The sequence below is a fragment of the Chelonia mydas genome, chromosome 1, assembly GCF_015237465.2.
Source record: "Chelonia mydas isolate rCheMyd1 chromosome 1, rCheMyd1.pri.v2, whole genome shotgun sequence".
Taxonomy (NCBI): domain Eukaryota; kingdom Metazoa; phylum Chordata; order Testudines; family Cheloniidae; genus Chelonia; species Chelonia mydas.
In genome coordinates this window covers 255,794,285-255,822,078 of record NC_057849.1, presented here as the reverse complement: position 1 = coordinate 255,822,078, position 27,794 = coordinate 255,794,285, and the positions used below count along the sequence as shown (strand labels likewise).

Here is a 27,794-nt window from a genome sequence, read left to right as displayed (position 1 = left end):
CAGTTCCTTCTTACCGTCCGTGATGGTCATTGGAAGGGTGGAGTCCCGCTTCACTTGCTCTCCACTCTCCCTAGCGTATACCTAATAGTGGATAGTTTATAGTTATGTTTGTTTGTTAGTTATAGGTGGTTTACTTAGTGTTAGTGGGGTTGCTGGGCTTTTCCCCTCCTCCCAGATTCTTCTCTTGGGCTCATGCCCAAAGCTCTGGGATTCAAGCCCTGCAGTTTCTGCTCTAAGCCCATGCCAACAGGAGATCCCCATGCCTCTTGCCTGAAGTGTCTGGGGGAGTCTCACCAAGGAGAGAAGTGCATGGAATGCACCTGCAGGGCACCCAAAAGTAAATCCATGGTCTTTGCTGCCAAATGTTCTGTGCACACGCTGCTTTAAGATTGACTGGATTCCAAATTGCTGGAATAGAGAGGGAGACTGATTTTTTTTTTCTTCCCCTTCGCCAGGCTTTTCTCCAGAAATAGCTAAAGTGACCTTAAAACTCCTTAATCGGTGGAAGCTGCTGGGGGGCAAAGACCCTCCAAAAATGCAGGACCTCAAGAGGACATTTGCATTGGTTTGTGCCTAGGACTATCCCTGCTTCTTTGTACATTGAGGTGAAACACATCCACGCGCTGTCCTGGTCTACAGTTTTTGTACCAATATAATTATTTAAGTTAAGCGTGTGAATTTGTGTTATTTGGTACAACTCTTGGTTATTTGGTACCATGAATGCAATTATACTGGCATAAAGATACATATATGGCAAAGCTTATTCCCCTTCCCAGATGGGAATAAGCTATAGGAGCATAAGCACCCTCAAGTAGATATAACTACGTCCACATTAGGGGCTGTTACTGCTTTACCAGTACTGGTATAGTTACAGCAGAACAACTGGGTGTAGATAAGCCCTAATTTTGAGCACTCTATTGATTTCAAACAGAATAGTGAGTGTAACAGAGCAAATGGAATCTAATTGTGCTTCAAGAATCAAACTAGGACCTTGGGTAGTTCAAGGGAACATGGTTAGGTTTTACCTGCTGTGTCATAGGAAAATGGGCTTTAATCATGAGAAAAGAACAATGGGAAAGGGAGTGCCAGGGTGGGTCAGACCCATGGTCCATGTAATGCAGCATTCTGACCCTGGTAGGGGCCAGCACTAGCTGCTGCTTCAGGAGAAAGGGCAAGAAATCCTGCAGTGGGAGTTATAGGATAACCCAATCTCAGGGAAACTTTCTTCCTAACCCCCATTCTTCTGCGGGCAGTTTATGTCCTGAAGCATGAGGGTTTCCATTCCTTCCCCTTTGATGCCTTACTTATAAATTGCGCTAGCCTTGTTATCTTGATCTGTGTCCAGACCTTTCCTGACCAACGTGCTACCGGCAGGTCCCTCTAACTGCACTGATGGGATAGACGGGCTGCCTACACATCTGCCCCCTTGACCCTGGGATCCGGGATCTCTTGGGGGGGAAGGCAGCTTCACTGGCAACCGGTTCACAGGAGCCGAGGGACGGGTGCTGTATCTCTAAACTGCCCCCCGCCTCCCAGCGCGTTTACACCCCAAACCCCCGTTCTTTGTACCCCCAGCCCCCTCCCCCGACCCCGCGCTTTGCCGCCCGAGCAGCGACCCAGCTCGCGCCCCGCTCCCTGCAGCCCGTGCGCGCGCCTGCGCCCTCCTCCTTTCCCCCTAGCAACCGCCGCCGGGGAGACCCTGGTAACGGTGCACGGGGGAGGGGGAGAAAGAGAGGAGGGAGGGTCACGTGCGGCCGCGCGGCCGCAGAGCGAGCGTGAGCGTGCGCGAGCCGGTGCAGCTCTAGTAGCGGCGGCGGCGGCGGCGGCAGCCTGAGCTGGGGGGAGGGAAGGAAGGAGGGAGGGAGAAAGAAGCGGGCGGGATTATTATGGGCTGTGGGTGCTGCTGCTGAGCAAGATGGAGCTGTCTGCAGTGGGGGAGCGAGTGTTCGCGGCCGAATCCATCATCAAGCGGCGGATCCGAAAGGTGAGCAGCCGCCCAGCCCGAGCCCGAGCCCGGCCCCGGCCCCCCGCTGCCGTGGGTTTGTTGCAATGGCCATTTCGCTAATCCGCCCTCCCTCCCTCTCTCTCTCTCTTCTCCCCCCTCCTCCGTTCCCCTCCTCATCTGTGTTTTGCAGGGGCGCATCGAGTACCTGGTGAAATGGAAAGGCTGGGCCATCAAGTGAGTTGTTTGAGTATTTCTGTGTGTGTGTGTGTGTGTGTGTCTGTGCGCGCGCGCGTGTGTATGTGTGTGTCTGAAGGGTTTTTCCCCAAGTCCGCGCTGAGATAATATTATGCATCCCTTTTCCGTGCGCGCAAACTGTACTCTGGGGTTGCTCCCCCCGCCCACATTCTCCTTTTTTATGCGGGTGCTCGTGTTTTGTTTTGTTTTTTTTGTGCCTTGACAGGTACAGCACTTGGGAACCTGAAGAGAACATCCTGGACTCCCGACTTATTGCAGCCTTTGAGCAGAAGTGAGTTTAACAGGGGAAACCACGTTTGTTTATTTGACATCTGAGCTACCCCAAAAAAAAAAAAATGTGTATGTGTGTGTTTTTTCTTAAGAAAAAGTTTAACTTTCTAAAATTTGACTCCCTAAAGGGAACGAGAGCGTGAGCTGTATGGGCCCAAGAAGAGAGGACCCAAGCCTAAAACTTTCCTCCTGAAGGTAACTTTTATTTAAATAACTTAGGCCCAGTTAGATGTATCCAAAATCCCGCTGCCTGTCCACTTTTGGAGGTACTTAACTCTCAAGTGACTTGGGCCTCCCTTAGTCTGCGTGTCTGGTGCAACTAAATAAAAGGGGGGAATAGAAGTAAGTGCATGAGATGCTGCTTGGGGTAGTGAGGGATTATCACCAATGGGATAGTAAAAGCTAGGGTGTGTGAACGTGTGTTTGTGGGGATGTTCTCTTCTTGTCAATCTCCTCCTCTCCTTCCCCTCCGTCCACCCCCAGATGTTTGTCCCTGTGGTGTTTGCACCTATCTGCTCTCTCTTCCCACCACAGTGGTATTTCATTCCTCCCTCCCCACCTTTGATCTGTATGTGATAATATAGTGGCATACTTGGTGGCTATGAAAAGGTTTTGTAGTTGTTTTTTTAAGATATGACAAGGGTCCTGCTGCTGCCCCTCCTCTTCACATGTCAGTATGCTAAATGCCCACCGGCGCTATATTGGCGGTCCTTTGGGGCTCGCTGCTTGTTCTGGAATTCATGGAATAACTATACCTCTTCATGGCATAAAGACTCCACTTCGTCCCCATTGACAGTGTCATTTTCATGATATCTGTTTCTTCATGCATAGTCGTGTTTTGTCTCAGAAGGAAGACTTTAAAAAAAAAAAAAAAAAAAAGGTGGAGTCCCCAGTTTCCTCTTTTTAAAATGTGGTGGTGGTGACCTTTGTAGCGGAAGTTAACAGATTTTTCCTGTAAGAGTTGGTATCTGCCATATTCTGCTCTCTGACTGACACCCTGCAGACAAATTTGTTGCATTATTGCTCCCCTCCAAATCCCAATCCTGGATCATAAATGAATGGAGGTGCCAGAATATCATCCAGTGTATTTAAGACAAATTTGCATGGGGAGTCAGGAATTTCTCAATTCTGGTCTAATCTGATACCCAGATGCTATGGAGATGGGTGCTGTAGCAGTGCATCTAATCCTCCTATCTCAGGCATTGGCTCATTCTATGCCTTTGGGCAAGTGAAGTTACATTTTTGTGTCTGCTTTCCCTATCTGTAAAATGGGGTTAATACTTTGCTTTCCTGCCTCACGGGTGTTGAGAGGCTTCACATCTTCAAAGCTCTGTTGAAACATAAGTGAAGCGCTAAGTGGCAGCACTCAAAGTTCTGTGCAATAGGACAGTGGTTCTCAACAAGGGGTATGCGTATCCCTGGGGATACTCAGAGGTCTTCTAGGGGGTACATCAACTCCTCTAGATATTTGTCTAGTTTTACAACAGAGTACATAAAAAGCACTAGCGAAGTCAGTACAAACTAAAATTTCGCACAGAGCAGAATAAACAACTCATTGTCTATCTACTGTACACTGAAATGTAAGTACAATATTTATATTCCAGTTGATTTATTTTATAATTATATGGTAAAAATGAGAATGTAAGCAATTTTTCAGTAATAGTGGCTGTGACAGTCTTGTATTTTTATGTCTGATTTTGTAAGCAAGTAGTTTTTAAGTGAGGTGAAACTTGGGGGTACGCAAGACAAATCAGACTCCTACAAGGTGTACAATATTCTGGAAAGTTGAGAACCATTGCAATAGGATGCCCCCTGTTATCTGCTTTGGAAGGGTAGAGCATATGGGAGGATCGCAGACATAGTTTAAACATTGTGGGGAGAATCTTCCTGGGGTTTTCTGGATGCTCTGGTAAAAATTGGGGAGCTCTCTGAAAATTGTTCCAATCACAAGCAGTGCTTCCTCAAATTCTGCCCCCGCCGCCACCACCACCACCACCACCTTGTCTACATTGTTACTCTTTCCTTAATTAAAAACTGAAAACGATAAAAATCTGTTTGCTTTCCCCACTAATGAGTGTGCTTCTTTTTACACTTCACTCCCTGAAACGGAGCTAGTCAGTTTCATTCTATAGTCAGTTTTTATCTCTGACACTTATGCTTTAGATCTTCTTGTGTTTGGGAGTCTAATAATGCAGAGGAAAGCTTAAGGCGACACCATTGACTTAAAAATAACATTTCTGTTTGAATTTTTTTAACCTACTATTACTTGTAACACTTGAAATCTGAAAAGAAACTTTCTAATTTTTGCTTCTTTATTTACATTGAGTATTTGACAGCTCTAATCAGTTTCCCTGAATAGTCAGTTGGTTTCCTCTTCTATGTGTGTGGGACAGAGCAACATGGAAGGGAAACATTTAGTTAAAAAATTTAAATGTGTAATACTATATATAGCAACATGTGATTGTATAGTCGCAAAGAACTGGCAGGGCATCTCAGAAACAGGTGCAGATTCTGAATCCACCTTACTTCTGACTTACTGTCTAAATTGATTAGATTTCTAGTTAGTGGCTTTCTGTTTTAAAAAGATATTGGGGTTGGGGGACACAAATCACTGACACTTCAAGAAATAAGCATTCCCATAATTTCTTAAACACCACCACAACAAACAATATTCCTTCACTGGCGTCTTGACTTGCCTTAATTCTTTTCCCTCCCCAACTCTTGAAATCCACTTGACTGTTACTGTAATCCTCTGACTGGTGCTTATAGTTAGCTTGTCACGCTGGAGAAGAGAGTGAAGCGTGGAACAAAAAATCACCATTGGAAGGTTGATGCCTCACTGTGGGGAGCACTGAGCAGGGCAGGAGCTGCTGGTGTCTCCTCTGGGGAGGAGGTCTGGTGAGATGAGGTTGTGTTGGGGACTTCCCTTAGTTGCTGGTTTCTTTGGGGTGTTATTTTTAGGGCTGGATCAGAAGTCAGACTAGACAGCAAGAAATAACTCTCTTTTGGTTTAGTACCATCTGAACTTGTCCAAACTTTTTTTGAGGAAATTTTGCAATGTGATTTTAGTTAGAAAATCAGCTAAAAGAGCCCTTCATTCCTTTGTACTGAAGTCCTATCTTTCTGTCCGCCAAAGCCAAGGTTTTGACTCCTGTAAATGCTGCAGGACTGATGCCACTACAGGAGGAGAAGGAGGGTTCTGTTCTGTCTTGCACATTAAACATGTTGTCAGTTCTTTTGACTGCAGAATCTCTTGCCGATGAGGACTTCTGAAGCACGGGGGAGAAACTTGACTCTTGGGTCCCCGGGGGAGTTTGCAGAGCTGGCAGTTAGAACAATATTCTTTTTGACTGGGAAACTCAACCGATTAGAACTGGAAGGCATGGAGATTAAATACGGAACCAAACCACGACTGGTTGTAAAAGGCTAGCATGCACTTGTAATGAATGGTTTCATATATAATGTTTCTGACCAAGATTTTCAAATGTGGTGTTTAAAGTTAGGCTTCTAAATCCATATTACAGCATCTAAATAACTGGCCTGATTTGAAATTCCGTTTGCTTATTTATTTAGTTATCTTAATACTGATTTGGAGCCAGATTTACAAAGGAATTACTCTTTGAATTGAGTTATGTGCCTAATCTGCTTGGGCACTTCTTAAAATCCCACTAGGTGCCTATCTGCATTTTAGGGCACCTGATTGTTTTATAAATCTGGCCATTGGTGCCTTAAGTCAGGCTTCGAATGCTTGACTTTTCTATCGGATCGCTAAGGGATATCACACCAGTGTTTGTGATATCACTAACACGCTCTTGCATCATGGATGGCAGGACTGAAAGTGTGGGCTTCCGCTACAGTATTTTGGGTAGAAGGTTTGGCTGTATTCCCTGGATATTAGTCAAACTTTCCCATGGATGAAGAGCTGAAGCCCAGAGGACAAGTTTACATGTAGGGGGGATCATGGCATGCAATAGCCTGTAAGGTGACACTAATTTATGGAAAACGTAAGTTGTTGCTTTGGGAGGGGAATTTGGAGTGGCTGATGTGGGGCAGTCCTTTCCAACCTTTATTAATCTGACATCCCTGATAGATCTTGTCTGTAGGAGGTTACTTGAGGGTTTAGAAATATCAATAAGATTCAGTCTGGGGAAAAATGGAAGCTCATGCAGAGTAATAGAGACACATTAACTGTCCCACACATATACTTTGCATGCAACTTTTGTCTTCCTTTCTCACCTCCCTGACGTACTTCTTTCCTCAGCTTTGTTGGCTTGGAAAATGCAAGGGTCACATGCAACTCCATAAAGTCATGCATGTGCTATCGGAGGACATGTCCCTGACCCTCCTGCTCAGCTTGCAGAGATCTCTATTTTCAGTCACTCTAAATAATAAGGTAAAGATTGGAGGGTGTTAATGGAGGAAGTAGTAGTACTGAGAGCATGCGGTAATAGACGATAGGGGATTTCCCTCTTGCTGCTTGCAAGACCTACTTTAGTCTGTAAACTGAAGTGGAGGGAGGCGCAACATGGTGTTAAGCAACTTCCTCCCTCAAACTCCGCTTTTGATCTCCCTGTTCATAAATTACCCCTCAGCAGATTGAAATTGAAATCTGTTCCCTCATAGCATTCATTTTCCCTCCAATGGGGAAACACAGTTTATGGTAGGGTTGCTTAGGAGCCACAGCTTTCTGTTGCTCTGTCAGCTAAAGGTTGCAGAATGCTAGTCAAAGAGGTGAAAGGGGAAATAAGGGCTCTTATAAATGTATTATTTGAGGGGGGAGTACAAGACAAAGCAGATGCACTAATAAATAAGGGGGGACTCGTGTAAATACGGCAGAGCTACTAAAGTGTTTTCTTTTGAATCAAAACAAAAAAGAGTTGCATCCTTTATTACTTCCTATTTGTAGAGTTATTGACATAAATTAGGTAAAGTAAGATTTGTGGGGAACTTGAATATGTACTTCTCACCCTGTCTTCAGTATGTGTATCCTAGAGTGTGAAGGGAATGAACTGATTAAATTATTTGTTGGATCACTAGCAATAATTATTTAAAAAAAGAACAGAAGTAGGGAAGTATTAGCTGATGAGAATTCATTAGGGGACGGAGCAAATGTGATCCAGATTTCCAAAAGAAGGGAAAAAAGTGATCCTAGCAATTACTGTGCTGTAAATCAACCTTTGTTCTCTGTTAAATGAGAACAAAATCTCTAGACGTTTGCAGACTTTTATCTTGATTGATCCCGGTTCAGTTTTCACCAACAGGGTATTCTATGTACAGCACTGAACACATCTTCCACTCTTAAGTCACCAAGGTAAAGACCGTTCCCACTCCAAGGAATTTACCATCTGAAGGAGGCATTTAAGATGCACTTGTGAAGTTCAGAGAAAGGATCAACTTTTTTTTCTTAAACTATGAACCCTTACAATTTATGAGCACCATAGAAGAACTGAGCCTTCAGCAGGGAGAAGTGTGTTTCTTGCAGAGATTTGAGTGAGAAGAAGACTTTGTAAACTGGGATTGGGAGGTAGCTCCAGGTACAGAGGGAAGCAGGCACATAACCAGGAGTAAGAGAAAATGAATGGGTCAGTAAAACTATCAACTTCCGGGGAAGAGAGGAGCGTTTGTAAATGATATCTGACAAACTTGATCACATATTTGGTAGAATTACTGGACTAGTGTCTGGAAGGAACACGGTAGTTGGGACATCTGGATTTTCACTAAAGCATTTGATATTTTTTCTTGAAACTTCACTTGAGAAATGAATTCAAGCTGACTTGGGTATGTGTACTCTAACATGAATTGCTAAGCGTCGCAAAGAATGTAAACTAAGCAATGAGTAACAGCAGTGTATTGAGTTGGAGGGAGTGTTAGGTTCCATTTTAGCCTATTTGTTGTAAATCTGTCAGAGGAGAAAACCAGCATGTTAATTCCATTCATAGGATAGTAAAATACAAGGTTTCATGAGGGTAGGGAAATAAAATATGGGCAGGAAATAAGAAATGGATTCAACCAGGAAAAATGCAGACAAGTGCTTCTGGGATGTAAAGTAATCTGGGACACAAGTATTCAATGAGCATAAGAAACTTTGAGAGCAGAAATACTTCTAAAAGAGAGAGAGAGTGACACACACCATGGTGTGATATAGAAAAGCAAATTAGACATCAGATTAGTGTGATATAGTGGCAAAAAAGACAAGGGGATTTATGGGTTTGTTGTACAGGGGGAGCCATGCCAGCTATCAGGGAGTTAATAATCCCTCATTATATGGCTTCAGTTCGCTTGGAATAAGAGATGTCAGTCCCTGCACCTCACCACACCGCTAGATAATCCCAAACTGGAGGGAGTTCAGAGAAGAGCAGTAAAAATGCTTGAGGAGCTGTGATAATGATGTTTGAGATAAGACACCAATTCAAAGTAAAATATGGACCAGAATAGCTTGGTTAAAAGATGTCTGAAGAGAACCAGTGGGGGAGGGATAGCTCAGTGGTTTGAGCATTGGCCTGCTAAACCCAGGGTTGTGAGTTAAATCCTTGAGGGGGCCATTTAGGGATCTGGGGCAAAAATTGGGGATTGGTCCTGCTTTGAGCAGGGGGTTGTACTAGATGACCTCCTGAGGTCCCTTCCAACCCTGAGATTCTATGAGATTCTATGAACCACTACCATCTGTATGTATTTAAATGGTGATGAAAAGAGTGAGGAATTATTTGGCTTCAAAGAGCTATTGAAACATACTAGACTGTAGGCTCTTTGGGTTAGGAATTGAATATCTGTGCTGTAAGGCACATAGGCCATGGAATAATGGATGAGTCTGAGCCAAAGAAACTCTGAATGCACATTAGGACGTCATGCCTGACAGTGAAATCTGTGAGGATTTGTGTGTGCTAGAGATTTTTAACCTTTGCTGAGGATAAACACATGTTTGTGGCCTGTAGTAAACATTTGGGGAGTGGCAAACACTGTCCTTACAAATACATTAACCACCTTGAGTTATTTGACAATCGTTTAATTCCAGGTATAAAACGCCTAGTGTACATGAGCCTTTAGACTGTGGAATTGTTTCCAGACGAAGCAGTAGAAGCCCCCATCCATCACTGGAGCCACTTACAGCTAGACTAGACAAAGCATTGGAGAGCTTACTGTAGGGAACAGCCCTGTATTAGCCAGAGATGAGCTACATGCCTTCAAGTCTCCATTCCAAACTTCTCCCATTGTGTGGCAGGGCTGTTTGAGAGGTTTGGGGCTTCCTGCAGCCTGTGCTGTTGTCATAACTTGGGATTGGAGTGGGCAGGGTGGGGGCAATCAGCAGGAGTGGAATCTTTTGGGATCAGATATAAGGAGTTGGGGAGATAGGCAGGGGAGATAATAGTGCAGCTTAAAACCTTAGCTCCCCAGAACCTGTCCTGAGCTGTGTGCGTGTGAGTGAGTGTCAGTGTCAGGAGGACGAAGTGAGAAAGTGGATATTGTATCCTGGGGACTGCAGTTCTCACTGTGGTCACTAGATGGTACAAGAATCATTTGATTCTAAGTTGGCAAGGCAATGATGGGTGTGGGGCCAAAAGGTCTGGTTACTTCTGTCCGGGGCTGGGTTTTGCGGGGAAGGGAATTATAGAGTGACTGTTTGGGATGAGGGAGAGTCTGTTTCAAAGGGGATGGGGCATCTTATCCTTGCAGGGCGCCATTTAAAGTGTGGCTCTGCTCTGAAAAGCGAGTGTAAAATTACACTGTAGGGTTCCGTGTTTGTTGTCTCCAAATCAGACTATCTCAATTTACAAATGAAAATGTAGTTAGCTGCTTGCAGACAATCCTGTTGCTGATGCATGAGCCAGAGTAAATTCCAGCTCACTCTGCCAGAGCTGTCATGGCTCTACAGGACTAAGAAGAACTAAAAACTTTTGTCCCAAATGTTAGCAGTTATGACTCCTGATACATTTATTGGGGAGGAGGGGGAAGAGCAGCTCTCTTTTCTCTGAGAAAAGCAGGTGCCTTTCACTATTTAATCTGTCACATTAAACGAATCTCTCATCTGAAGGGGCAGGACAAGTCTGGTTTTTAGGGGGAGAATAAGAACACAGGAATTGCGTAGGAACCTAGGGGTGGAATAGAAATATAAGAATTGCATCGGAAACCACGATAGACCCTAGGTTAGGGTTAGTTAATTATTTTTTTTGTCAAGGTCCAAATTTCTTGGTCAATGTCCAGACTCCAGAGAAACATTTTTCACACCACAGTAATAATAATAAGTAAATAAAAAGATTTTGCAGTCTGTTCAAAAGCATCTCATGGTCCGGATTTGGCCTGCAGTCCACGTATTGACTACACCTGCCCTAGTTCCATTTAGCCCAATATCGTGTCTGACAGTGGCCAGCACCAGATGTTTCAGAGGAAGGTGTAGGGACCCCGCAGCAGGCATGTGTGAGATAATCTGCTCTTTCTCCCCCTCCTCCCACACCCTGACACACACACTACGCTAAAATCCTAAAACGTGAGGTTTAACATCCCTTCCAAAATTTGCATTTTCATTAATTGTGATAACTCCACATATTCTTGATCTCCATGCAGACAACCCAGGGGATTACAGACCAGTCATCTTAACTTCAGTACCTGGAAAGATAATTAAGCAATCAGTTTGCAGATACCTAGAAGATAATATGGTGATAAGTAACAGTCAGCATGGATTTATCAAGAACAAACCTAATAGCTTTCTTTGATAGGGTAATGAGCTTTGTGGATAGGGAGGAAGTGGTAGATGTGGTATATCATATCTATATGATTTAATAAGGCTTTCAGTACTGTCTCACGTGACCTTCTCATACACAAAAGCGGGAAATACAACCTGGATGAAGCTGCTATAAGGTGGGTGCATAACTGATTGGATAACCGTTCCCAGAGAGTAGTTATTTATCAGTGGTTCATAGTCAAGCTGGGAGAGCATATCAAGTGGGGTCCCGCAAGGATCGGTCCTGGGTCTGGTTCTGTTCAATATCTCCATCAATGATTTAGATAATGGCATAGAGAGTACACTTATAAAGTTTGCAGACGATACCAAGCTGGGAGGGGTTGTAAGTGCTTTGGAGAATAGGATTAAAATTCAAAATGATCTGGACAAATCGGAGAAATGGTCTGAAGTAAATAGGATGAAATTCAATCAGGACAAATGCAAAGTACTCCACTTAGGAAGGAACAATCAGTTGCACACGTACAAAATGGGAAATGACTGCCTAGGAAGGAGTACTGCGGAAAAGGATCCGCGGGTCATAGTGGATCACAAGCTAAATATGAGTCAACAGTGTAACGATGTTTCAAAAAAAGCAAAAAACATTCTCGGTTGTATTAGCAGGAGTGTTGTAAGCAAGACACAAGAAGTAATTCTTCCGCTCTGCTGTGCTGTGAATAGGCCTCAAGTGGAGTACTATGTCCAGTTCTGGGGGCCACATTTCAGGAGAGATGTGGACAAATTGGAGAAGGTCCAGAGAAGAGCAACAAAAATGATTAAAGGTCTAGAAAGCATGACCTGTGAGGGAAGGTTGAAAAAAAAAAAAAAAAAAAAAGGGTTTGTTTAGTTTGGAGAAGAAAAGACTGAGGGGGGACATTAGTTTTCAAGTACATAAAAGGTTGTTACAAGGAGAAGGAAAGTAAGTTGTTCTCATTAACCTCTAAGGATAGGACAAGAAGCAATGAGCTTAAATTGCAGCAAAAGTGGTTTAGGTTGGACATTAGGAAAAACTTCCAGACTGTCAGGGCAGTTAAGCACTGGAGTAAATTGCCTAGGGAGGTTGTGAAATCTCTTAAAAATCTCCAGTGACAGAGCAGGTTAGACAAACAACTGTCAGAGATGGTCTATACTTAGTCCTGCCTTGAGTACTGGGGAATGGACTACAAGACCTCTCGAGGTCCCTTCCACTCCTATGATTCTATGTCCAGTATCTTTTTGAACCTTGAATCTGAGACTTTCCTCTCACAGTATCCATCAGACCACTACCTTCTCCATCAACCCTTCCTAAAGATCCATTTCTCCCATGACGCCTACAAGAAATTAACCAACTAATAGTCTGGATGGGACTTTGCTTGCTTGCTTTATTCCTCTCTCCTATCCTTTGTCTTGTTTGTCTTCTAGATTGTGAGCTTATGGACGCAGTCCCTGCTCCCTACATTCAGACAGTGCCTAGAGCGCATTGGGGTGCTTACTCACCACAAATAAACTTCTTGGTGTTGAGCCCCACCAACAACCACCAGATGCTTATGAGGATGATTGGCCCCTTCTCCTGGTGACAGAGTATAGTAACAATTGAGTGTAGCTTTAGAATCTCTGGCACCCAGGCTCCCTGGGCACTTTCCTTTGTGCTCCTCTTTCAGGGGAGCATGTAAGAAGGGGGAGGTCAAGGAAATGCGCTAAAGCAGCACTGCATGCTTCGTGAAGATGGTACTTATGATGACAGGAGCGCTTCTCCTATCAGCGTAGATACTCCACCTCCTCGAGAGATGGTGGCTTTGTCTACAGGAGAAGCCCTCCCATAGACATAGCGCTGTCTACACAGGGGGTAAGATCTGTATAACTGTGTCGCTTGGGGTGAGGATATTCCACACCCCTGAGCGACGTAGTTCTGCCGACATAAGTCTGTAGTGTAGACCTAGTCTCAGACTTCCTCCGAGTGCAGTCCTTGGTAAGTCCTAGAACCTGACCGGCTGCCCTGCACTAACTTCCCTTGTTAGTGGAGGGAGCCGTTCATGGTGATTGATAGTAACAGTCTGCCGATGAAGTCTGCTGTTCCTTTCCCATGGCTCTGAGTTCCTTGGTTGGTTGTTTTCATTGCTGCTGAACACACACCGGCAGGTCGTTTCTCTCATCTGTCAAAGATGATGCAAGTGTCACAGCTGCCGTCCTGGCTGATGCATTGGGGATTGAACAGGGGACTTCCGGAGCTAAAGCAGGAGCTGCTACAGCTTGAACTAAAGAGCCAAAGCTCCATAGCTAGGGGCTATAACGGGCACTGAGGGGGACTTCTGGCAGCCGTTCGCCACTGGGTTACCTTAGTACTAGGGTCCTGTGCATTTAGTTCTTCATTTAAATGTGTAATTTGTATACAAACAAGGTGTAGCCCTCTGGCTCTTGACAGGGTGCCTCTCATGTGGTCTTGTCACCACAAGCTGAGGTGCCCCCGATTCAAGGCCTGGCAAATCTCAGGTCGTCTCTGACTCCATTCTGCTCTCTCCCCCACCACCGCAGGCTCGGGCCCAGGCGGAGGCCCTTCACATTGGGGATGTACACTTCTCTGTCAAGCCTGGCTCTAGCACCTCGTCACCCAAGCTGCACTCCAGCGCTGCAGTGCACCGGCTCAAGAAAGACATCCGGCGATGTCATCGCATGTCCCGGCGCCCCCTGCCCCGCCCAGACCCCCAGAACGGCGGGGGAGTGGGAGGAGGGGCTGGCATACGTCCGCCAGTCTCGCCCTTCTCCGAGACCGTCCGCATCATCAACCGCAAGGTGAAGCCTCGTGAGCCCAAACGCAGCCGCATCATCCTCAACCTCAAGGTTATTGACAAGGGCGGGAAGGCCGCGAGTGGGGGAGGGGGCCTGGCCCGTCCAAAGATCCCCTCACGAAACCGCGTCATTGGCAAGAGTAAGAAGTTCAGCGAGAGCATCCTCCGCACCCAGATCCGCCATATGAAGTTCGGCACCTTCTCGCTGTACAACAAGCCGTCCGCTGCACCGGCCACATCTCTGGAGGGCAAGATGGAGGCAGGAGGCTCACAAGGTGCCTCCTGCGGGCTTGTCATGGGCTCCACCCCTTACGATGCCCACAGCTCCAGCTCCTCAGGCTGCCCCTCTCCTACCCCTCACTCCTCCTCCGACCCAGACGATTCTCCCCCAAAGCTGCTTCCCGAAACCCTGAGCCCTGCCATTCCTGACTGGCGCGAGTCGGAGGTCCTGGACCTGTCGATCCCACCAGAATCAGCAGCCACCAGCAAGCGCTCTCCCCCCAGGGGATGTGCTGGGGGCCAGACGCCCTCATCATCCCTCTCTTCTTCTGACCCGGAGCAGGAGGCTGGCGACTGGCGCCCTGAGATGTCCCCCTGCTCCAACGTGGTGGTCACAGATGTCACCAGCAATCTCCTGACCGTCACCATCAAGGAGTTCTGCAACGCAGAGGATTTCGAGAAGGTGGCAGCGGGTGGAGGAGGCAGCAAGTGAGAAGTTGGCTCCCAGCTTCGGGGGGGTAGGGGAGGCTCTGCTGGAAGAAGTCATGGTGTGAATGGCTGTTGTTAGTTTTCTCCTGCTCTCCCCCCATCCCCTTCCCCGGTTCTTTTTCTTTCTGCTTGGAGACTGGGGTGGGAGTTGGAGGGCAGAGGTGTCTGAAGTTCCCAGATGTCACAGCTGCGAGGGGTTGGGCTGGGGAATGATCATTTGTCTTCAAAGAACATGTTGTCAAACTGGTGTGGAGCCTGGGTGACAACGGGGGTGTGTGCGTGTGTGTGTTGGGGCTGGGTGGGTAAGGATCCCTCCCCCCCATCTTTTCTGAAGGTATGGGGGAACTCCTACTACTGGAGAGATGGATAAGGCATTTGAAAGGGGCTGTGCTCCCCTCCACCTTCCCCCTCTGCCATGCACTGTACACACACTCCTCCACTTCTCCAGTTCTTCACCCTGCCTTCTCCCAGGGCAGCTCTGACCCTCTCCCTTCTCTGTGGCATGGGTTAGCTGTCTCTTATGATCCAGCTTCAGTAGTTCTGGCTGTATCTTTGGGAGAGGGTTACTATCGGGGGGAGGGGGAGGAAGAGGAGGGAAGGAGATCAGAAGGTAAAGCATCAGGGTTAGAACGAAATTGCAACAGAGCTCAAGTGCGGGGTTGCACCCCTGCAACACATGCCCCAGGCTCACTTCCTTCTTGCTTTTACTATTGGTGCTAACTTGGCAGTTGTATGGGCACTTTGAGACCACCTGGGCCCTTCCTCCTCCCTTCTGCTCCTTCCCTTCCAGATCTTCCAGTCTGCTGAGCTTTGTTGGGCCTGTCACTTCCAGCCTGGATCTTCCTCCTTGTGTTCATCACTTGCACTTGCTCGGGTCTGAGGCATGCCGTACCCTTCCTAAGCCTTTTCCTAGTGGAAGTGGGAAAGCCACACATCCGTCCATCAATTCAGGAGGAGCAATGGCTTGGCATGACATTACCCCAGCAGGATGAGGTCAACAGGTCTTACCTCCCAGGAAAAATATAAGCCTCCTTGGGTCCACTGAATCACTTCACAAGCCTTGTGGGTGTGAAGGAAGATCTGCTACTCTTCCTGCTTGGTTTCATCTGTTTGTGGTGGGTGCGTTGGAGAGGGTTCACTGCAACCATTTCCAGGATCTGAAATTGCCTCTACAATTGTCAACCAAAGGTGCTAAGAACTTGTAAGAATTACCGTGTCTTGCATTTTGTTTGTGTGTGTGTGTGTGTGTGTGCGCCTGCCTGCCTCTCCTTCATCTGCCCCCCCCCCCCGCCCCCAACTCCCCAACACCTTGTTTTTACATGTTCAGTGTGAAATTGGATCTGGAATCGCCCCCACCCTCTGTAATTGGAAGCAGGCGATGATGTGGCTTCCTCCAGTTCCCTGAGACATACTCTTAATGTCCAAGTGTGCAAAAGCGCTCTTCTTTGCCATTCGTGGCTTGTTTGACTCTGTGTCAGTGCTGAGCTTTGTGGCTAGATACCCCTCCCTCACTTCCCCACTCCTCTGTTGCCGAATCTGTGAAACACTCGGGTGTGGGGAAGAGGGGCTGATAAAGTCCATCTAAATTAGTGTTGCAGTAAGTGTCTGCCTTGATTCCCTGACCACGGGGAAAAAGGGGGTGGGAGGGGTCGCCTGTTGTGGGATCCATAATTCTTTATATGCCTACAGTGGTGCGTGTACTGGGGGAAGGAGAGAGGAACTCAGCTCTAAGGAGAGTCTGAGTCTCTCTCTCTCTCTCTGTCACACAACCACCAAAATAACTAAATTGGGTGGAATTCACCCCTTTTGTGGTTTTGCATGCAGACACCCTGGATTTGAAGGGTATGTCTACACTACAAGCGCTATGGCTGCTGCTATGCCACTGTAGCGTAGACACTTGCTACAGTGACAGAAGGTGTTTTTCTGTCGGTGTAATAAAACCACCGCTTCAAGAGGAGGTGCTTGGTTGACAAAAGAATTCTTCCACTGACCTGGCTGCGCCTACAATGTGGGTTAGGTTGACTTAACTACATTGCACAGGGCACAACATTTTTCACAGCCATAAGCAACATGGCTAGTGTGATCTAATTTTTAGGTGTAGACCAGACTTAAAACTCACCTACTGCAAAATAAATGTCTACACAGAAACTTGCATCAAAATTTTAAAAACGTGAATTCAAATGAGTTTAGCTCCAGTTTGTGTGTAGCCAATCTGAGAGATGATCCCATATGTGGTTAGTTGTATACCCACATAACCACAACACCCACCTCCACAAAACTGCCCATCTTTTATGGGTTTTTTAAACAAAACTTTTAAAATCCAGCAGAATATTTCAAAACCAAATACAGGGTGGGGGAGACTTCCCCATTCATTCATCAGTCCAAGGCTTCCTGTAATTTGTTGGATATGTATGTGTGTATGTGAATTAATACCTGCCTGTTGTCTTTGCTTTGTTTTGCATCTTTCCTTCACCTTGCGCATGCAGGGTTCTCTTATTTCATGGTAACTTCAAAAACAAGCAGGCCTTGGAGAGGTGGGAGATCTATATTGGGAGAATAACAAGGAGACTTGTGTTTAAAAAGAGATGATTTTAAAAAGGAATTAATTTATGAGGCTTCAAGGTAAGAGGAACTATTTTACAGAGTAGATGCATGCCAGCCAGTCACTTTTTTTTTAGGTTGCTTGGTTACTCTTGGCGTGTATGTGATGGCGTTCTTGTTTCGTGGTAATAAAGTTCAGAAATATTTGAAAAGTTTAAGTGGGAGAAAAAAGGGAACTTTAATAGGAAACTCTTGACATGTTTTAGCCAAGAAATGATCACTGGTTAGAGTTTTTTTTTTTTCCCTCCTGATGTCTGTTGTTTGGTGTTCCTGGATTTTTCCATAAGTGGTTTTCGCCTTCCTCTGAAGCATTGGCCAGAGGATTGCATGGGGGCTCGGTGACCCTTCTTCCTGGAATTATAAAGACGGGAGAGGGGCAGTGGGCTTTGGAGGAACGCGTATCGTAGATCATCTCTCAGTAGGAAAGACGTGCAATCCAGTCAGGGGAAGTAGCTTGACTCCATTTGTCACTACCCTCCTGGGTGGGTCACCTGTGGGGATTGAACCCTGAACCTCTGGATCTAAAAGCATGAGTCTCTATTGCTTGAGCTTAAAGAACAGGCAGTAGCAGTCTCATAAATCTTTGTGTGGTCCAGCCACTAGAGGCTGACAAAACCCCACGCTGGTATGAATGTGGGTTATGCTCACCTTCCATCTCCCATTTATTTTTTCCTCCCTCCCTACTGGAAGATAAAAGGGAGGTCCCATCCATGCCTTTCAGAGAGGGCGTAGGGTTGGGGGGAGTATTCAAAAGCATTCCCCCAAAACCAGGGGAACAGTCTGTGTCTGTGCCATGTTTATTCTCTTGTTGTGTTTTTAGAGGAGATTTTATGATGGAAAGTGAAAAAAGTGAAATGAATAGTTTTTCAAAAAAAAAAAGAAAAGAAAAGAAAAAAGAAAAGTTTTTAAAAAATGAAATTTCTATAGGGGGAGAGAGAGAGTTTAAAAATGAATAATAAATGCAGTGATTGCACAAACTGTAGTGGTATTAGATGGTCCTTTAGAGAAGAGAGTATTTTGTAGTGTTGAAGTGTGTGTCTGGGATGGTATCTGGCTCACTTGAACTGGAGGAAGGTGTCCTTGGGGTAACCAGCAATTTTTGATTTGAAGAGGCAAGTCCTGTTTTGGAGAAAACCCATGTAATTTACCCTTCTCTTCCCCACTTCCCCAAGTGTTGGCATGAGTTCCATCCAACAGCACTACCATTTCCCTTCCCTGCCCCCTCTCCAGAAATTAGACGGAGGCTCTGTATTTTTCTCCCTTTCCCAGGTACAGTGGTGCCAAAGTTGTTGCAGAATGGTAAATCCTGACCTGAGGGGGTCTGGGCCAGGCTGGTAAATTGGAAATGGCATGTGAGTGGAGCTACTGAGATCTTGGATTGGCTTGCATCTTTCTTGCTAGATAACCACCCCAAGAGCAGAATAAACGCTCACTCAGAACAAGGCAAAGCTCCCTTCCTTGTCTTATCAGCTCACTGATTTCAGTGCTTAGTGGAAATGGCATTTTAAATACAGAATTTGCCACAGCAGAACCCAATGTAGCCCAGTCCAGTTTGGTGTCCCACCTCTGGCAATGGCCACTACCAGATCTTCAGAGGAAGGCAGAAACCCCTACGTGTACCTGAAGTTTTGGACAAGTGGGGATCACCCTCTCCTTGGGAAGGCTGGGGTGCATCGAGTGCATGTAGGGGTGAGAGCCAGGATGGGGTTGGTGGGTTTTTACTAGCGCAGGATTGTAGTCTCCTGGACTGAGGGATGTGTGAATGTCCCATAGTGGTGGAGGGAGCTTTCCCAGCCAAGGCTGCACTGTGTTTCTTTGCTGCATATTGTTCATCTGCCACGTTGGGGTGACTGTAGGAAAGAGGATGGGAACCAGGCGTTGGTGTTTGAATGTAATAAGTTACTAGATATGGGACTCTAAGATTTCTGGCTTGTCAGGGTCTCCTCTGTGCATTTTGGGTAAAAAACAAAACTGTATCTTCCCTTCTCTGGGCTGTTCTTGGGAACTCATTTTCTCCACTCTTCACCCCTGAGCTCTGCCAGTGCTCCTCTGTCCTGACCTACAGCTTCAGTCCTGAGCTGAGCATACATACTGATCTCCCACCTTTGCTCAGCACTCCGTTCTGGTCTCACTGAAGCTAGCATATGGGCATGGAGCTGACAAGGATACAAAGCCTTTGCAGGGATGGGAGGATGTATGTAGGCCCAGTGGGGAGTTCTGTCTTCTAATCTTAGGTGAGCCACTTACTTGCTGTGTCTTTTCAGGGGATGGGGGAGTGTCTCCGCATCTCCTGTACTTCAGTCACCCCTCTCCTGCCACCCCTGCTGGGATGGAGGTAAGGTACCCTCCCTCCTTTACCAAATGGGTGCTGTCTGAGCTGAGTCTTCCTGGGTCATTAAATCCCTTTCCTCGCCTCTGCTGTTAAAGGAAGTTTCAGGCGCTTTGCAATATTCCCAACAGTCAATCTAACTTCCTTCATGGACCTGACAGTACTGGGGATGGAGAGTCGGAACTCCCTGTGGATATCCAAGCTAAAGCACAGGTTGGGGTGGGGGAGCAGCAGTGCTGGCAGGTAGTCATTTCCCCCACAGTCCCGCCCTCTACACCACGTCAACAGTGCTGTCTGTGGATGTGGGATGAGAAAGTAGCGTAACCAACTGGGGTGGCCCTTCTCGCCAGCGGGTGTGGGATTCCAGTTCCATAGCCAGGGTTTGAGCAGGGAGGCGCAACAAACCAAGAATGGGTGTCTGGCTAAGTGCTCCGTGTCCCTTTGGAGGAGTGCTTGTCCGTCTCCCACCCCTGCACCTCTAACTGAGGCCTTGCACTGTTTGGCCTGATGTATCCTTTTCTCCAGTGTTGCTTGCTTTGCTGCTTTTTGGATTGCCCAATATCATGCAAGAGCTGGGATCTTATTTACTTTTTATATGAATATAGATATAGATATATATAGATATATATAGATATATATATAAAAGAACCCCCCACGTAATCCGTCCCAATCCCTGTGTCAAACACATAATAGTTCAGAGGGTTGCTCTTGGGGCTGGGAGCTAGGCATTCCTGGGTTCTTCTGATTTCCTGTGACCTTGTTCAAGTTGCTTCACTGCCCTTTGCCTCCATTCCCCTGTCTGTACCATGGGGGCAATGCCCTGTAGAGGATGCTGGGAGGCTAAAATTTAGTAATGTGCATACAGAGCTATAGAAGGGCTGAGCATTGCTTCAGAACCCACTCATTCCTTCCCAGATATTTTATAAATCCATTGCATTGTCACTCTGGCTTTGAATGAGGGAGCGTTTTGGCCCTCCTCCAAAAGTGCAGTGTGTACATTTCTGAGGAGCAGAATCTCTCATCTCCTCTTCCCCCACCCTTATTTTTCCATTTGCTGCTTAACCTCCCCACGTCAGTTATCCAGCATCAGATCTGGGCGTCCCTACTGCTCCTAGTCATCTCCTCCCCCACAGTGAGGCAATTGTGTTGACACTGTGTGGTCCTGTATTCTCATTAAAACGTGCTATTCACTTCCAAGGTTGAGATAGTCCTCACTGGTTTACAAGAAGTGGAGACCAGGAAGTCCCTTCTCTTCTTTGATTGGATTAGATTGGATTGGATTGGGGATTGGTCCTGCTTTGAGCAGGGGGTTGGACTAGATGACCTCCTGAGGTCTCTTCCAACCCTGATATTCTATGATTCTCCTCCCCTCTCTCTCCCCCGCGCCCCAAAAAGCATCTCAGTCAGGTAACAAAGGAAGATACCAGTTTTTCCAGGGTTGTACCTCTAGCAGTTCTTCTGTCCTTCCCACCTTCTGCTGCCTAGCACAGGATGAAACCCTACAGGACCATCCAGAGTTCTGTCTTCGATGCAGAACTGCATCCAAGACCTGCTTTCCACCCTAACAGGACACATCAATCCCTTAGGGATGTTCCACTCTTGTCCCTCAAGAGGGTGCTGTCTGGGGTCTTCTGCAGAGACAGCATGTTCAGTCTGGGGGGTGGAGTGCCCCACTTCTGCACTCTCTGGCCAATCTAAGACTGGTATAGGGAAGAGGGTATTGAGATATGGCTGCAACTGGGGAAATAGTGTGGCAGAGGAAAGAAACAGGGTGATTACCCCAAAGGAGAACATCAGTAAGAGAAATCAGAGTAATGTGATCTTAAATATTGGCAGTGGTGGGTGATTCAAGAGAGATTAATCTGATGGGGGGTAATGGCAGGTTAAGTAGTTTAAACATTAATCCCTGTATTAGCTAACACCCCATGATTCCCCAATTCAGCAAAGCATCGAAGCACATGCTTAAATCCATCCCTGTTCAGCAAAGCACTTAAAGCATGCACGAAACTTCTAAGCGGGTGGTTATGGATCTAAGTACTTTACTGGATTGGGGCCTCAAACAGGAAACGTGTCTTTTTAAATCCAAGTAAATTTTCCCCATTATTGCAGTTTTCTTCTTTGCACTTCCGCTAGGATGGTGAAATTAACTTGGTCAGTATCACTTCCTGGTTCCCCAGGAGTAGCCTTGACTCTTCCAGTGTAGCAGGGACAGGTGGGTTTCCTTGTTGTGGGGGGAGGAAACTTCATTCAAGTTCTGAGAATAAATAAATCTACCATCATATTTTTTTAAAATCTAAATTTTGGAGCTAAACTACTTGCCATGCCCCCCCTTCTCCTCTTAACAGTAGGGGATTCTTTTTTTTCTTTTCTTTTCTTTTTTTTTTTTTTTTTTAAATTTTGGGTGGAAAATTGCAAGGGGGGGTGGGAATCAGGGCTTGCACATCTGCCTCTTCCCTCCACCTCCCCAGGTGCCAAACTGAGGCCCAGATCCTGCAGACTTATGCAAGTACTTAACTTTAAGCAGGCGAGTAGTTCCACTGATGTCTAGAGGTACTTGCTTCAAGCTAAGCATGTGCATAAGTCTTTGCAGGATCAGGGCCTTACTCTTTATCCCAGAGAGAGATTTTGATTTAATTTCTATAATGGTGATGGTCCTGATGCAACCCATATACCCCCCTCCATACCTACCCCACACTTGGCATACAGGGTATGGTTACCCTTTAACCTGGTTGTGTGATTCCCAGCTCAAGGAGACATTCACACTATTTCTTATTGAGCTAATGCACTAAAAATAGAGTGTAACTGTGGCAGTGCAAACTTCAGGACTGGCTAGCTACTCTAGGGTCTTAGACGGGCATGTACTCGGGGCAACTAGCCTGTCCTGTGGCTTGTGCCACCATGGCTTCACTCTATTTTTAGTATGCAAGCTCTGAGAGCTGGCACAAGTATGTCTCTTCAAGCTGGGAATCACACACCCGGAGCCAACTGGAGACCTACCCAGAGAGGGGAGGTGGTGACTTTTTTTAATTTAAAATAAACCTAAATATCTTGTAACTTTTTTTTATTTTGAAAAATGCATTTAATTAAAGAATCATGCACGAATGAATTGTATATCTATATATTTTTTTGTCTTGTAATTTTCATTTTTAAATATAGTGTTTGCGTTTGTTTATTTTAATCCAGTTCCCAGCTGGCTAAACTCTGTCTAGAGTGGATGGATGGGACGCAGGGTGGGGCGATAGGATCCCCCTCCCATTGGCGTTTCCAACGGAAAAATGGCTTGCTCTGGGTTTGGGGGCAGTTTGTGCTAATTACTCTCGTATTCTTGTACATTTTGTTCTTTCTGCTGCTCTTGAGTATTGTATCGATGCCAGAAATGGGGAGTTAAAGAAAAATATTAACCCCAATAAATTGTTACATTCCAAAGCCTGTTGCCTGCCTTGTGTGTATATGACTTTGTGATTTTCAAAGGTGAGTGGCGATGTTTTAACCTGCCAAGGGAAGCAAGCAGTGTCCGCCCCATCACTTCTGTTACTTACAGCTAGCTTCGCCAAAGCACAGGAGAATATACTGCAGGTAACAGTCTTGTCTAACGAGGAGTGTTGGAAAATGGACTAGAGGTCTTAATAGGTCTTTTGCCCTTTAATTTTTATGTAATTGGGGACAGACTAGCAGAGCTGTTAACTTGGCTCTTTAGGTAGTTTCCATATTTAAAAACAAAACAGCAGCAAATACAAATGAAGCACAAAGCTCGAGCCAAACTTCTGCCCAAAAACAAAAACACAAGGAACTGGGCTGCTGCTCTCAGAGGCAGACACACAGATGTTTTCCTCTGGAGGCATCCATTCACCTGGAATCCCAATATGACTCTGGCAACAAGTGACCTGTTAACTACCTGGACAAACCTGACGGCTATTTGTTATTGATACTGGCTCATACGTAGCTCTTGGACTTCAAAATCTATCGTAACTAGAAGAAGAGGAGATGGAAGCCTGGTGCCCTTTTTCTACTAAAAGCAAAACAACAATCTCAGTGTTATGATGTGGAAATGCCGAACTCCTGCCTTCTATTTAAAACGCTTAATGAGGGGCATATTGAAAACCCATCTAGATGTGGGGCAAGACAAGTCTATGCTCATCATCTGTTTCCCCTCCTTTTGTCTTCAGTGCTTGCTGCAAGTTGGCCCAGAAGAGCCTGTGGGCACCAGATCTGGTCACTAAGGCCTGGTCTACACTGCATGGTTAGGTCAACACAAGGCAGCTTACATCAACCCAGCTATGGATGTGTTTACACTTAAATTTTGTTTCTGCCAATATAACTGCCCCGGTATGGCAGCTTAACACCACCACCTCCCTGAGTGGTGGAGAGTCAAGGTTGATGTAATTAGGTGGACGCAGTGTCAGTGTAGATACTGTGTTACTTACGTCAACTGTTACTGGCCTCCAGGAGCTGTCCCACAATGCCCCACGGTGACCACTCTGGTCACTGTTGTGAACTCCATTTCCCATGGGCCAGGTGGACAGGAAACTATTCCTCCCCTTTAAAGCTCAACAGATTTTTGAAATTCCTTTTCCTGGTTGCCCGGCTTGGCAAATACCTAGCAACACTCCATTGTTATGTGCAGCTGCTCACCTGCCCATGCCAGCTACTTGCAATAGACAGAAGGTTTTGTACCTTCTGGGTTTGTGGGGAGAAGAGGCAGTGCAGGCACAGCTCCGATCCAGCTGTAGAAATGTTGACATCTATGAGCAGATTCATTGGGGCATGCAGGAGAAGGGCTAGAAGAGAGACCAGCAGCAATGCCGCATGAAAGCCAAGGAGCTGTGGCAGGCATAACAGAAGGCAAGGGAGGTCAACAATCAATCTGGTGCAGAGCTGTAGACCTGCCACTTTTACAAAGAGGTCCATGCCATCCTTGGGAGAGACCCCACACCTGAGCCCTGTGGATACTTTGGAGGAGCCCGAGTCATAGGACCCTGCCATGAACAGCAAGGAGGAGTATGGGGGACAGACGACCAGGGGATCCAGCTGCACAGTGAGCCAGGGTATTTTTTGACCCCATCGCAGTCCAGCCAGTTCTGACAGTCAAACAAGAGCGAGCCTGATGCAGGGTAAGTATGCCGTTTGCTTTGAAATTAGAGATGGAACCCCCCAAACTAGCAGGACACATCTGTTGATTCACTCTTTTTATTTATGCTAGAAGAGGTAGTGAAACAACCAAGAGACGTGGTGGTGTTATCTGCTTCTCATCCCCCTCTAGAGTTAGACAGGGGGGGCCATGCAGAGCAGTTTGTTTTATGTTCTCCAGGATGTCCTGTGAATTCTCCATAGAGATCGTGATGAAACTGTGATGAAGGTACTCTGCAATCCTCTGCCAAAGGTTTCTGGGGAGGGCTGCCTTATTTCTTCTGCTGCAGTAGAACACTCTTCCATGCCACTCAGTGATTACTTCAACAGGCACCATTGTAGTACATAGGCTAGCAGCATACCGGCCCAGGTGGCATCGGGATGCCAGCAGCAGCTGTTACCCTCAGAAGTGGGTTACTAGCTAAAATCACCCCTGCCGGTGGAAAACAGTGCCACTATTCACTTCCATTGCTCTATACAACTATATTAACTGAGCTATCCTCCTTCAATTCCCCAACCATCTCCCCAGCCCAAGGGCCATACTCGCCATGGCTGGTGCTGTGACTGGCACAGGATTGTATCATCCCAAGAAGTGAGAATGCAGTGCTCACAACTTTTGGGGATCAAGAGGTGTGAGTCCAGTATCCTAAAGTTTGATTTCTGTTGTGAATATATTGACAATGGTACTCCTGTGTGTTGTCTGCAGCTGCTGCTATTGTGGCCTTTAGGGTCTACCCCTCCACACCCACAGAAAGCCTGAGCCAGATAAGGAGAAAGAAGAGGACTCAGGATCATGTGTTCTAGGACATGTTGTAAGCCTGTGCTGCATCAGAGAATGAGAACAGGGCCTGGAGGATGACCCTTGCAGACGTCATGGGGAAGGAAGGAGTGGAGAGGAGAGGGAGATGCACCAGAGCATAATGGTGCTTCTCAGGCAGCAAACCAAGATCCTGCAGACTCTGGTAGAGCTGTAGGTCCAAGAATCCCAGGCTTACCTCCCTCTGCAGCCCGTAGACAACTCAATGTTGGGACCTCCTTACACCACCCCTCAACATTCCACATGGCATTAGGGACCACTGCACTGCCCCTACCAATCCAATCCAGGGGACATTAAAGACCATCACAGCTGCACATACACGGACCTGTGAAAGACACGGTTGGTGTGTGCGCACCTGAAATATAAAATGGCAGTTCTTTCCCATTGTAAGTTGTGTTCCCTTAATTTATCAAGTTTTATAAAGTTCTAAATGTTTAATCATTTGCCTGGTTCACATTACAGAATAAAATTCTATTTTTTGAAACATAATTCATCTTTATTCGTTCACAACATATGCTGGCTGGTGCTGAGCATGTCTGACACTCCCCAATTTCCTGTTACTTCCTTTTATTCCAGAACCCACGATATCATTCTCAGACAGTATTAAAAGGTGCATTGACAAAGTTATATTACTACACACACAGCACTCGCTACAAGATTCATACTGGGCTGCAAAAGACCAAGGCCAGCTAGAGCACACTACTATGAACCCTATTAAAATGGTCTTTCAGAGCCTCCCTGAGCCATATAGCTCCATGTTGAGCTCTTTTTATAGCCCTTGTATCTGGCTATTCACATTCAGCGGGCAGCCGTTCACTCCACCTCCAGCCTAGTGGAAACTTTTCCCCCTTCGCTTCACAGATATTATGCAGCACACAGCTGGCAGCAACAATCTTTGGCATTTTTTTTCTTTGAGGTCCAGTCTCGTAAATAGACAATGCCATTGACCCTTCAGACAACCAAAGGCACATTCAACTATTTTTCTGTACCTACTGAGCCTGTGATTCAAACTGTCCTTGGTGCTGTTGAGGTACCTGGTGTACAGCCTTATGAGCCATGGGAGCAAGGGGTAGACTGGGTCTCCCAGGATCATTGATAGCATTTCAACATTCCCGATGATAATCCACCAGCTGGAAAAGAAAGTCCCTGATTCTGAACAGTCTTGTGTTCTTAAAGATGTGTGCATCATGCACGTTCGCTGACCAGCCCACAGTGATGTCAGGAAAGCATTTATGGTGATCCACCAGTGCTTGCATTACCATAGAAAAATAGCCTTCTCCCTCGATGTGCTCTGTGGTTTGGTGCTAAAATAGAGATGTGTGCCATCTATTGTGTGCCACAGTTCAGGAAGCCCATTGCTGCAAAACCATTCACTGTGTCCTGCACATTTCCCAGAGTCACAGTCCTGTGTAGTAGGAGGCAATTAATGGCCCTGCACACTTGCATGACAGCTGCCCCCCAGGGCCGTCCTTAGCCGTAGGCAGAATAGGCAGCTGTGTAGGGCACCACTCTGCCGGGAGTCCGGACAGATGGGAAGCAGTGGAGCATGTAAGAGCAAGGATGCTGGGTCCTAGAGAGAACCGAATGCGGCACAGTCTGAGGGAGGAGATTGGCTGCTGGGGTCTCTGGGGAGGGGTGGGGGAAGGAGGAACTCACCTGTGAGTGTGACTCTCTCCCCACAGCGTGAGGTGAAGCAGGCTCAACGGCTGCAGTATCCTTTGTTGCCCCCCCCCCCCATAAGGTCCATTCTTCTCCCCACGGAGCACCTCTCCCCACCTCCCCTCTGGCAGTCTGGGTTGGGTGAGGGGAAGGGGGGGGTGACTGGCTGCGTGCTGAGGAATGAAAGTGAAAGTAACTCACTTCCTCGGCAGCCAGCCAGGATTGGAAGGGTCACACGCAGCTGGCTGGGCCAGATAGCATGTGTGAAAACTCAGAACGGGGGTTGGGGTAGGGTGACCAGATGTCTCACTTTTATAGGGACAGTCCCAATTTTTGGGTCTCTTTCTTATATAGGCTTCTATTACGCTCCATCCCCTGTCCTGATTTTTGACACTTGCTGTCTGGTCATCCTAGGTGGGGGTAATTGGTGCCTATATGAGACAAAGCCCCAAATATCAGGACTGGCCCTATAAAATCAGGACATCTGGTCACCCTAGCTGGGGAACACGTCTCTCCCCCGGGCTGGCAGCGATCCATCTCATCTGCGGGGGAGCTGCGCAGGGCAGGATGAGCTGCTGTGGCTCCGTAGGTGCCCCATCCCTGAA

General features: G+C 46.6%; 1 protein-coding gene and 1 long non-coding RNA gene across 3 annotated transcripts; one reads left to right on the top strand and one right to left on the bottom strand.

Moving 5' to 3' along the window:
• Nucleotides 1–1,712: 1,712 nt before the first annotated feature.
• On the top strand, nucleotides 1,713–23,012 carry CBX6 (chromobox 6). Of its 2 annotated transcripts, none has more exons than XM_007069086.4 (5): nucleotides 1,713–1,984; nucleotides 2,136–2,179; nucleotides 2,406–2,471; nucleotides 2,599–2,665; nucleotides 13,695–23,012. In XM_007069086.4, exons 1-5 carry the CDS (start codon nucleotides 1,916–1,918, stop codon nucleotides 14,658–14,660), a joined length of 1,212 nt encoding a protein of 403 aa, XP_007069148.1. In that variant the 5' UTR covers nucleotides 1,713–1,915; the 3' UTR covers nucleotides 14,661–23,012. The 2 variants fall into 2 exon arrangements, with proteins under 2 accessions (XP_007069148.1, XP_027687027.1); XM_027831226.3 differs by having other exon boundaries at nucleotides 1,772–1,984; nucleotides 13,749–23,012.
• Nucleotides 21,893–27,453, bottom strand: LOC119563987. Its single transcript, XR_005222828.2, has 2 exons — nucleotides 27,187–27,453; nucleotides 21,893–27,100 (listed from the first exon to the last, which is right to left on the bottom strand). It is a non-coding gene; the product is annotated as an uncharacterized LOC119563987 (long non-coding RNA).
• Between the last annotated feature and the right edge of the window lie 341 nt (nucleotides 27,454–27,794).